This window comes from Gorilla gorilla, chromosome 8 (genome assembly GCF_029281585.2).
Source record: "Gorilla gorilla gorilla isolate KB3781 chromosome 8, NHGRI_mGorGor1-v2.1_pri, whole genome shotgun sequence".
In the NCBI taxonomy this organism is placed as follows: domain Eukaryota; kingdom Metazoa; phylum Chordata; class Mammalia; order Primates; family Hominidae; genus Gorilla; species Gorilla gorilla.
Window position 1 is genome coordinate 115,518,025 of NC_073232.2, and position 12,724 is coordinate 115,530,748.

Genomic DNA, 12,724 nt, shown 5'->3' on the forward strand with positions numbered 1-12,724 from the left:
TTTGGGAGGCCGAGGCGGGTGGATCATCTGAGCTCAGAAGTTCGAGACCAGCCTGGCCAACATGGTGAAACCCCGTCTCTACTAAAAAATACAAAACTTAGCCAGGCATGCTGGCAGGTGCCTTAATCCCAGCTACTTGGGAGGCAGAGGCAGGAGAATCGTTTGAATCCGGGAGGCAGAGGTTGCAGTAAACCGAGATAAAGCCATTGCACTCAAAACTGGTGGACAAGAGCGAGACTTCTCTCAAAAAAAAAAAAAAAAATTGCCATTTTAACCACTTTTAAGTATACAGTTCAGCGATATTAAATGTATTCATATTGTTGTGCAACCATCACCACCGTCCATCTCCAGAATTTTTTCATCTTATCAAACTGAAACTGCCACTGGTTCTTAATAGTTATTAATATAAGCTTTTATTATTATGCTAAATATTTGTATGCTCCTGTCTCCTTAACAAAAGGCAGTAAGTTGTAGTAGAGGGCACGAGGTGGAGATTTTGGCCCTTGGTTCAAATTCAGATTCCCGCACAGTCTAAATGAACTTGAATAATTCACTTAAATCCTCAACATCGGTTCCTCCAGGTAGATAATACCAACACATAGAGACCACACAGGGTTGTAGTTAGTATTCGATCAGATCACCGGGGTTAAAGTACTTTGAAAACTCCATGCACAGTGCTCCACAAATATTAGATTGGTGGACACTTTCATGCTCCTAGATCAGCTCTTGGAACAGACTAGGAACTGAATGAACCCTGATGCTCCAAGTTGTTGGGCCATACTGCCTCCTAGTGGTAGTCATGAAACGTGCAGAGTCTTTGCTGCTTGGGGTGCTCCTGGGGTTGGTTGGGTAAGATCAGGAGCTGGCCGAGAATGCGAGGAAAACCCAAGGTACCCGGCCGGCCGGGGAGGGTATTTTTCCTTCCCCGCTGAAGACACTCCCCGGGCCAGACCCTTGACGATGGAAGAGTCAGTCTCCTCTCTGTGCTCTCAACTTTCTCTTACCGCTTTTGCTTATGCTGTTCCACCTTCCAACTGGTGCCTCCTCCAAACCCTAAATCTTCAGACCCTCTCATATCCAACTCTTCCAGAAGGGATCCCTGAACCATGCCTCCCAGGGTATCCCGCACCATTTTTGTTTGTTTGTTTGAGACGGAGTCTTGCTCTGTCACCCAGGCTGAGTGCAATGGCATTATCTCCTTTCACTGCAGCCTCCACCTCGCGGCTTCAAGCGATTCTCTTGTCTCACCCTCCCGAGTAGCAAAGGTTACAGGCACGTGCCACCACGCCCAGCTAATTTTGGTATTCTTAGTAGAGACAGGGTTTCACCATGTTGGCCAGGCTAATCTCGAATTCCTGACCTCAGCTGATCCACCTGCCTTGGCCTCCCAAAGTGCTGGGATTACAGGCGTGAGCCACCACACCTGGCCATCCCTCACCGTTTTTTTAAACCTACAGAATTCACAGCCTGTACTTGACTGCTATTATATAGTTCTCTCCAAACTATGTTTCGGGGTTTCTTTTTTGTTTGTTTTCTGTCTCTTGTTTGAGACAGGGCCTCACTCTGTCGCCCAGGCTGGAGTGCAGTGGCACAATCACGGCTCACTGAAGTCTCAGCCTCCCCGGCTCAAGCAATTCTCCTGCCTCAGCCTCCCGAGTACCTGGGACCACAGGCATGTGCCATCACACAGGCAAATTTTTTACTTTGTAAAAACGGGTTCCTATTATGTTGCCCAGGCTGGTCTCAAACACCTGGGCTCAAGTGATCCTCCTGCATTGGTTTCCTGAAGTGCTGGGATTACAGGCATGAGCCACTGTGGCTGGCCAAACTGTGGTTCTTTGATAGAATTTCCTGGTTTAAAAAAAAAAAAGTGGGCTCTAGTCTTGCCGGGGACTCATGGGGTAACTTGCTCTTGGGAGCCAGCGGTATGGCGTCGGGCTGCAAGATTGGCCCATCCATCCTCAACAGCAACCTGGCCAATTTAGGGGCCGAGTGCCTCCAGATGCTAGACTCTGGGGCCGATTATCTGCATCTGGATGTAATGGACGGGCATTTTGTTCCCAACGTCACCTTTGGTCACCCTGTGGTAGAAAGCCTTCGAAAGCAACTAGGCCAGGACCCTTTCTTTGACATGCACATGATGGTGTCCAAGCCAGAACAGCGGGTAAAGCCAATGGCTGTAGCAGGAGCCAATCAGTACACCTTTCATCTCGAGGCTACTGAGAACCCAGGGACTTTGATTAAAGACATTCGGGAGAATGGGATGAAGGTTGGCCTTGCCATCAAACCAGGAACCTCAGTTGAGTATTTGGCACCATGGGCTAATCAAATAGATATGGCCTTGGTTATGACAGTGGAACCGGGGTTTGGAGAGCAGAAATTCATGGAAGATATGATGCCAAAGTTCACTGGTTGAGGACCCAGTTCCCATCTTTGGATATAGAGGGCGATGGTGGAGTAGGTTCTGACACTGTCCATAAGTGTGCAGAGGCAGGAGCTAACATGATTGTGTCTGGCAGTGCTATTATGAGGAGTGAAGACCCCAGATCTGTGATCAACCTATTAAGAAATGTTTGCTCAGAAGCTGCTCAGAAACGTTCTCTTGATCGATGAAACCATAAGGAGCCCAATGTTTCTGTTCATGAAATCTCCCTTTTACTGGAAAACAGGAATATTGACTACCAAATCATCATGAAATTGAAGCCGTACTGCTTTTTTGAGCAGTTATTCATTCCAGTGATTAAAACTGATTGTGCAGAATATTCTAAGAGGTCAGAAATTGGTGTGTATAACTACATTTTTAGTGATGCAATTTAATGATTAGTGAGTAAGATACTGTTTTTATTGAAAGACTTGATTTTTATAAAGAGTAAAAATACCGCTGCATTAAGGTTACAAACAGAAAAGTGTCTTAATGCCTAAGGAGGGCATATTAGCTACACTACAAAAACAAATTCTGTCTGTACTTCTGAAAAGAATTTTGTTGTTTCTCAGCTGTTTTCCAAAAGCAAAGGAAGTCTTTATGGTTTTTTTTTATTTCATGTTATTTGTGATTTGTTTATAAGTTTGGGTGGGATGGCATACCATATTCTTGGTTCTTAAAATCTATCACTTTTCACCTTACATTTGATGTGTAAAAACTATAAAAACAATGCGTGAAACCCAGGGGTTCTAAAATACAAGCATAGATTTTATCAGGGTGTTTTGTCAAAGCAGGTTATTCAGTGATTCCTGCCCACCACTCTTAAGGACGTTAAATAATGCTGTTGTGTTAGCTCTGAGTAGAAAGGAAAAAGTAAAAACCTCTGTATGGAAGTAATATTGGGTTGAATTCTGACTGCCCTTTTCTAGCTGGACCTTTAACAAATCACCCAGTCTTTTTTGTGTTTCTCTGAAGTCATTTATACATTAAATGTAATTATAACAACTGTGGGGTTGTGTTGAGAATCAAGAGGTAACACTATATATGTAAAGTTTCTAGTACTAGTCCCAGAATTTAGAATATGCTCAATACAAAGTAGATAGCATTATATAAGTTTATATTTTTGTGAGTTATAAAGTACTTTGATATATTCTCATTAAATCTGTAAATCACCTCTATAAGTAAGTGGTAATAATAAAGCAGATATTTTTGTCCGCATTAAAAAAAAAAAAAAAGTGTTCCCTACAGTTTCCAGAGCACGAGCTGAAGGGATTGACGGGCTCCTCAAAGGCTATACACTTTTCATGGCCTAGTCTCTTCCAGGTACAGTGCTGGGTACTTTTACATATATGTTGTCAACAAATCCTCAGGATAATTCTAAGGCAATTCTACTGCAAATGAGATACTGTCTTAATTTACAGTTGACAAAAACTGAGTCTCAGAAAGGTTGCCTGACCTGCTCAAGGTCATATAGCTAGTAAGTGTGCAGTATAGGTTCAAACCCACCTGCCTGATTACATCTCCCATGCCAACTCCTATCCATTGGTAGCACCTGCCTGAAACAGTGAATTGAGAAAGAATTCCTAGGTTTTGAATTCTTAATTATTGAATTAAGAGGGTAAAGTGTGAGGTTTGATTAGTTGTGGCTGCCATGAGTGAGGAATGGTGAGTGGTGACGTACAAGCCTGGCATTTGCCATTTTCCCATTACCCCCCCCCCATGCCAGATAGTTCTACAGGAGGCTACTCAACTTGATTCTGAACATGGTTTTAAGAAAGAATGATCCAGCCTGGGCAACAATGTAAAACCCCATCTCTACAAAAAATACAAAAATTCTCCAGATGTGGTAGCATGTGCCTGTGGTCCCAGCTACTCGGGAGGCTGAGGTGGGAGGATCACTTGAGTATGGGAGGTCGAGGCTGCAGTGAGCTGAGATCACACTACTGCACTCCAGCCTGGGTGACAGAGTGAGACTTTGTCTCAAAAGATAAACAAAAACAAACAAAAAAAGGAATGATATGTTGAGTAGGCATGAGCTCTAATGTAAGACTGACCTGTATTAAAACCCAGCTCCATTTGTTTTTAGAACTTTGGGCAGTTACTTGGCATGTTGAATGTTGAAGCCTTAGATTCCATTTGTGTTAAATATGCATAATAATCTCTGGGTTGTTATGAGGTTTTAATGGGATTAATTATGTAAATGCTCCTGGCATGGTTCCTGGCACAGAGTAAGTACTCAACTGGTGTTACTTCCCTCCCCCTCCCATCGCTCTGTCACCCAGGTGGGAGTGCAGTGGCACACTCTTGGCTCACTGCAACCCCCCCTCCGAAGTTCAAACGATTCTCCTGCCTCAGCCTCCCAAGTAGCTGGGACTACAGTCGCCTGCCACCACACCCGGCTAATTTTAATAGAGTTGGGGTTTCACCATGTTGGCCAGGCTGGTCTCAAACTCCTGGCCTCAAGTAATCTTGATTACTTGAGTAATCAAAGTGCTCCCAAAGTGCTAGGATTACAGGCATGGGCCACCACACCTGGCCCACTGCAATGTTTTTTACAATGATAAAAATTAGGGGGGAAAACCCCTAAATGTCTAGCTATTGAAGAATGACTAAATTATGCCAACTTGATGGAATATAATGCAGCTATTAAAAGTGAAAACTATAAACAATATTTTTAATACCTTAAGACTGTATAACAACATGAAAAATAATAAAATCAAAGTTAAAATTTATTTAAAAAGAATAGAAAATTACAGCAAAACAACTGGAAGAAAAAAATTTACCTTTGTTCTTTTGACAAGGCTGGATGAAAACTTAGTCTTAGACTTAGTTCTTTAATTATAACAAGAGCTCTAATTCTGAGTGAATCTCTGAAGGGGTAGCTATAATCTCCCAACATTTTGAACCCATTTGGCATGGGTTGGGGTGGCGGGAGGGCATTGTTCTTATTGAAGAAATAAGGAAAGAAAAGCCTTTGAATTAGGCCCTGACACTGCCTCCATGTCCAGGAAACGCTTTAAGAGCACCAAGTCATTAATCACAAGCTTTTAGAGCAGGAATAAGCCATTCTAATTAATTTCTTAAAAACAAATTTATTTTTGGAGACAGGGTCTCACTCTGTTGCCCAGGCTGGAGTGCAGTGGCGCAATCACAGCTCACTATAGCCTCTACCTCCCGGGCTCAAGTGATTCTCCCACCTCAGCCTCCAAAGTAGCTGGGACTACAGGTGCACGCTACCATACCCAGGTAATTTTTGTATTTGTTTTCTTTTGTAGAGATGGGGTTTCACCATGTTGCCCAGGCTAAAAATAAATTTATTTGAGTAATAGAGACTATGGATTAGTAAACATTCATTACAGAACATTAAGCATTTGTGAGTCCACTTCTGGGCTCTGAGAAGAAGTAATGAGGAAAGCAAGTAGAATCAAGTGATAAGAAAATCGTGTATCCACAGTGGGTGGGAAGGGGGCATGGTGCTGTTCAACAGAAAGCTAGCATACATGGCAGTGGGGGCGTGTTGGGGGCTGGTTACAGAGCTGGTGCTCTCTGAAGGATCAGGCCTCTTCTATTCACGTTAGGATTCCTGTTTTCCTCCATGCTAGTTCTGATGTAAAAGACAAAAACAAAAACAAAAAAAAAACAACCAAAAAAAAAAAAACGCAAAAGAAATCATGACAGAACATAGGATGCTGTGACTTCTCAGAAGCTCAGTCTTTAATTCATGGAATCAGCTCGACCTGAAACAACCTGCATCACCAACCCTGGGGCACAAATCAGGTCACATCTCTTCCATTGTTCTTTTCTTTTGTCTCTCTCTCTTTCTCTTTTTTGAGATGGGATCTCGCTCTGTCACCCAGGCTGGAGTGCAGAGGCATGATCAGAGCTCACTGCAGCCTTGACTTCCTGTGCTCAAGTGATCCTCTCACCTCAGCTTCCCAAGTAGCTGAGACTATGGCATGCACTACCACACACGGCCCTTCTACTTTTCAAAACAAAACCACCTTGACGACCCATGTGCCAGGTTAGCAGAAAGTCCAATATCCCTTCTCCTCCTCTTGAGCTGTCCAACATCCCTGGTGTTTACTCCATCCAAGGGGCCAGCTTTGTTTCCAAGTGCTTCAAGGACAGAGAACTGAAGACACATTTCCACTCATCAGAGAATCTGTTTGGGGGAACCGCTGCTGCCGTCACTGCCACATGTGTGGCTGATGAAAACCCTGTCTGCACAGCCCGACACACCCCTTCCCCTGCTGCAGGGACCCTGCTGCTCTGGATGTCTGTGATGTTCTATGCTAGGCTCCTAAGGTCACCCTCACATGCTTGGCCATTTTTCCTGGGGTTAGGTGGCAATGACTGGGTCAGAGGGTTTCCAGCCTCAGCATATGTTGTGCCAGAACTCCCTGCCACTCCACTACCACCACCATCACCACCACCACCACCACCACTATCACCACCTCCACCTCCACCACCACCACCACCACCACCATCACCACCTCCACCACCATCACCATCACCACCACCTCCACCACCATCACCACCACCACCACCACCACCATCACCATCACCACCATCACCATCACCACCACCACCACCACCACCATCACCACCACCATCACCACCACCACCACCACCTCCACCACCATCACCACCTCCACCACCATCACCATCACCACCACCTCCACCACCATCACCACCACCTCCACCACCACCACCACCACCACCTCCACCACCATCACCATCACCACCACCACCACCACCACCATCACCATCACCACCATCACCATCACCACCACCACCACCACCATCACCACCACTATCACCACCTCCACCACCACCACTATCACCACCTCCACCACCACCATCACCACCACCACCATCACCATCACCACCATCACCACCACCATCACCACCACCACCATCACCACCTCCACCATCATCACCACCACCTCCACCACCACCACCACCACCACCATCACCACCACCACCACCACCACCTCCACCACCATCACCATCACCACCACCTCCACCACCATCACCACCTCCACCACCACCACCATCACCACCACCACCATCACCACCTCCACCACCATCACCACCTCCACCACCACCACCATCACCACCACCATCACCACCTCCACCACCATCACCACCTCCACCACCACCATCACCACCACCACCACCACCACCATCACCACCACCATCACCACCTCCACCACCACCACCACCACCACCACCATCACCTCCACCACCACCACCATCACCACCTCCACCACCACCACCATCACCACCACCATCACCACCACCACCACCACCACCATCACCACCACCATCACCATCACCACCACCACCACCATCACCACCACCATCACCATCACCACCACCTCCACCACCATCACCACCTCCACCACCACCACCACCATCACCACCACCACCACCTCCACCACCACCACCTCCACCACCACCTCCACCACCACCACCACCACCACCATCACCACCACCACCACCTCCACCACCTCCACCACCACCACCACCTCCACCACCACCACCACCTCCACCACCACCATCACCATCACCATCACCATCACCACCACCTCCACCACCATCACCACCTCCACCACCACCACCACCATCACCACCACCTCTACCACCATTCACCACTTCCACCTCTTCCACCATCACCACCACCACCTCCACCGCCATCACCACCTTCACCTCTACCCCCACCACAACCACTATGTGCTCACACTTGTCACCAGGGCTAACTCTTCCCAGTGGATTCTCTTAGCCCACTGTCCTGCCAGTGAATCTTATTCAACACCATCTCAGTCCATCTGATAAGTTCTAAGAGCAGGAACTCTCAAAAGAGAAGTGATATAGTCTCAATCCTCATCTCCACAGGAGACGCCATGGCTTTTATTTTGCCCAAATTTCCTTACCCCTTGCCCTTTTATTTACCATCATCAGGCTGCAAAAAGCATTCCATTTCATAATCTGCCCTATGGCAGTGGGTGCCTCCTTGCCTTCTGCTGATATAACTAAGGATGGATGGCAGGGACTCAGGTGTCTTAACACTGGACACAAAATCTGTGGCAAGTGGTCTTGCCTCCACTTACAGAAGTGACAGACACCTTTAAAGATCCACCCAATCAGGCCCCTGAGACATTTAATCTTGGCTTTCAGATTGGTTTGTTTTGTGTTTGTAATGAGCTGTGATTGTGCCATTGTACTCCACCCTCTGTCACCCATGCTGGAGTGCAATGGCACAATCACAGCTCACTGCAGCCTCAAACTCTTGGGCTCAAGTGATCTTCCCACTTCAGCCTTCCAAGTAACTAGGACTACAGCCATGTGCCATCCAGCCTGGCTAATTTTCTGTAGGAACAAGGTCTCACTGTGTTGCCCAGGCTGGTCTTGAACTCCTGGGCTCAAGTGATCTGCCCACCTTGGCCTCCCAATATGTTGGGATTACAGGCGTGAGCCATTGTGCCTGGACTTTAATTTCTTTCAGTGAAATTTTACAGTTTTCAATTTATAGGTTTTTTCTACAACTATTTTTCTTTTTTTGGAGATAGAATCTCGCTGTTGTCGTCCAGGCTGGAGTGCAATGGTGCGATCTTGGCTCACTTCAACCTTCGCCTCCCAGGTTTAAGCAATTCTCCTGTCTCAGCTTCCCGAATGGCTGGGATTACAGGCGCCCACCTATTTTTTGTATTTTTAGTAGAGATGGGGTTTCACCATGTTGGCCAGGCTGGTCTCAAACTCTTGACCTCAGGTGATCTGCCCACCTTGGCCTCCCAAACTGCTGGGATTACAGACGTGAGCCACCGCACCCAGCCCATTGCCTGATTTTAAAAAATTTTTTATTTATTTTTATTTTTTAAGAGTATTGGTTAAGTCGGCCGGGCGCAGTGGCTCACGCCTGTAATCCCAACGCTTTGGGAGGCAGAGGTGAGCGAATCACCTGAGGTCAGGAGTTCAAGACCAGCCTGGCCAACATGGTGAAACCCCATCTCTACTAAAAATACAAAAATTAGCCAGGCATAGTGGTGGGCACCTGTAATCCCAGCTACTCGGGAGGCTGAGGCAGGAGAATGCCTTGAACCTGGGAGGTGGAGGTTGCAGTGAGCTGAGATCATGCCTCTGCACTCCAGCCTGGGCAACAAGAGAGAAACTCCATCTCAGAAAAAAGAAAAAAAAAAAAAGAGTATTGGTTAAGTATTTTGTTGGATAGTCTTCAATTTGAGTTTGTCTGACATTTTCTCATGATTAAATTGAAGTTAAGCATATTAGGAAGAATACTAATTTTTTTTTTTTGAGACAGATTCTTGTTCTGTCACCCAGGCTGGAGTATAGTGGCACAATCTCAGCTCACTGCAACCTCTGCTCCTGCGTTCAAGCAATTCTCCTGCCCCAGCCTCCCGAGTAGCTGGGACTACAGGCATGCACCATGACATCCAGCTAATTTTTATATTTTTGGTAAAGATGGGGTTTCGCCATGTTGGCCAAGCTGGTCTTGAACTCCTGACCTCAAGTGATCTGCCCACCTTGGCCTCCCGAAGTGCTGGGATTATAGACATGAGCCACCGTGCCCAGCCTTTTTACTATATTTTGAGTTAATTTCTTAGTCATTGTCCTGGGAATTACAATTAACATCTTATTTAATAACAACTTAGTTTAGATAAATGCCAACTTAATTTCATTATTACACAAAAAATGTGCTCCTATATAGCTTTGGTTCCCTCTCCCCTTCTTTGTGCTATTATTGTCACACAAAATACATCTTAATACATTGTGTGCATTATCAATGCAGGTTTATAATTACTGCATTATGTACTTATCTTTTAAATAGGATAGGAAAAAATTAAACAAAATTAAACAAGAATACATTTATGCTACCTTTTATATTTACCTATGGAGTTACCTTTAATGGTTTATTTTATTTCTTCATGTAGATTCAAATTACTGTCTACTGTCATTTCAGTCTGAAAGACCTCCTCTAGGATTTCCTTTTTTGTTTTTTGTTTTTTTTTTGAGACAGAGTCTTGCTCTGTTGCCCAGTCTGGAGTGCAGTGGCGCAATCTCGGCTCACTATAACCTCTGCCTCCTAGGTTCAAGCAATTCTCATGCCTCGGCCTCCCAAGTAGCTGGGATTACAGGTGCGTGCCACCACACCTGGCTAAGTTTTTTTTACTTTTAGTAGAGATGAGGTTTCACCATGTTGGCCAGGCTGATCTCAAATTCCTGACCTCAGATGATCCACCTGCCTCGGCCTCCCAAAGTGCTGAGATTACAGGGGTGAGCCACCGTGCCTGGCCTAGGATTTCTTATACGTCAGGTTTCCTAGTGATGAAATCTTCCAGTCTTTATCTTAGAATGTTTTAATTTCTTCTTTCCCTCCTTCATTTTTGAAGAATAGTTTCGTTAGATAGAGAATTCTGGAGTGACAGGGGGTCTTTTTTTCTTTCAGCACTCTTAATATATGTCATCTTACTGCCTTTTGGCCTTTATGGTTTCTGATGAGAAATAGGATGTTAATCTTATCGAGCATCCATTGTACATGATGAGTCCTTCCTTCCTCCCTCCCTCCCTCTTTTTTTCTTTTCTTTTCTTCCTTCCTTTTCTTTTTCTTTCTTTCTTCTTTCCTTCCTTCCTTTTTCCTTCTTTCTTCTTTCTTTCCTTCCTTCCTTTCTCTTTCTTTCTCTCTTTCTCTTTCTTTCTTTCTTCTCTTTCTCTCTTTCTCTTTCTTTCTTTTTTGTGAGACAGGGTCTCACTCTGTCACCCAGGCTGGAGTGCAGTGATCATGGCTCACTATAGCCTGGCCTCTCAGGCTCAATCAATCCTCCCACCTCAGCCTCTCGGGTAGCTGGGAATACAGACATGCACCACCATGCCCAGCTAATTTTTGTATTTTTTGTAGAGACAGGGCCTCACCATGTCTTGAACTGGTCTTGAACTCCTGGGCTGGTCTTGAACTCCTGGGCTCAAGCAATCTACCTGCCTCAGCCTCCCAAAGTGCTGGAATTACAGGCATGAATCACCACGCCCAGCCTACTTTTTTTTTTTTTTTTTTTTTTTTAAAGAAGCAAGGTCCCACTCTGCTACCCAGGCTTCAGTACAGTGGCATGATCATGCCTTGCTGCAGCCTCAAACTCCTGGGCTCAATCAATTCTTCTGCCTCAGCCTCCCAAGTAGCTAGGATTACAGGCACATGCCACTGAGTCTGGCTTTTTTTTTTTTTTTTTTGGAGAGACAGGATCTCACTATGTATCTCAGGTTGATCTTGGCCTCCTGGCCCCTCAGGTGATCCTCTTGCCTCAGTCTCCCAAACTGCTGCTGGGATTATAGGCCACCATGCCCAGCTGCTTTCTTTTTTTAAATTTGAGATGGAGTCTCACTATATTACCCAAGCTAAAGTCGAACTCCTGGGCCCAAACTATCCTCCCACCTCAGCCTTCTGAGTAGCTGGGACTACAGGCATGCATACCACACCCAGCTCGTGATGAGTCACCATTGTCTTACTGATTTCAAGATTCGCTCTCCTGCCTTTGGCTTATAACAATTTGACTATAATGTATCTTGGTGTGAATCTCTTTGAGTTTATTTTACTTGGATTTTATTGAGCTTTCCAGATGTATAGATCAATGTTTTAAATTAAATTTAGAAAGTTTTCAAGTTTTCAGCCATTATTTCTTTAAATATTCTTTCTGCTCCTTTTTTTCCTCTCCTCTCCTTCTGGAACTCCAGAAGTTCTCTTAGGCTCTCTTCATATATCTTCATTCTTTTATTTTTCTGTTCCTCAGACTTGATAATCTCAACTGATTCATTTTTAAATTCATTGATATTTTCTTCTGTCTGCTCTTTTTTTTTTTTTTTTTTAGATGGAATCTAGCTCTTTGCCTTAGCCTTTGCTTCATGCTTGTGAAGAGCCTGAAGATCAGCCAGAACACTTAGGGCATTTTCAGATCTTTCCTGAACATGTGCATAGGCCTCGGCATGCAAGTGGCTTTCTGGTTTCCCAGGGATATGTCAGTTTTTCAAAGTCCTTCTTCTCCAAAGCATCTCATTCTTCAGTCTTCTCTCCCAAGCTTTATATTAGTCTATTGTTTGCCCCAACTGTTATCTAATGCCCCAGGCAGCAATAACCAAAACATTTGCCTGTAAATATCTTCAACAAATGCTCCTTGGGTAGCCACACTCACCACTAGAGAGTTCCAAGTTAGACAAGATAAAGGTAAGCACTTGAGAAAGTCCTCCAGGGAGCCACCATACAAGTCAAAACAAAGATAAAGGTAAGCACTTGAG

General features: G+C 45.2%; 2 protein-coding genes across 3 annotated transcripts in view; one reads left to right on the forward strand and one right to left on the reverse strand.

The window, feature by feature from the left end:
• The window catches only part of NT5C2 (5'-nucleotidase, cytosolic II), a 188,023-nt gene that overhangs the window by 152,978 nt on the left and 22,321 nt on the right, over positions 1-12,724 (reverse strand). The gene's annotated exons all lie outside the window — the stretch shown is intronic.
• Positions 1,903-2,842, forward strand: RPEL1 (ribulose-5-phosphate-3-epimerase like 1). Its single transcript, XM_019035337.4, is given in 2 exon segments — positions 1,903-2,402; positions 2,405-2,842. Coding segments are annotated over 2 exon segments (684 nt in total). The 5' UTR covers positions 1,903-1,927; the 3' UTR covers positions 2,614-2,842.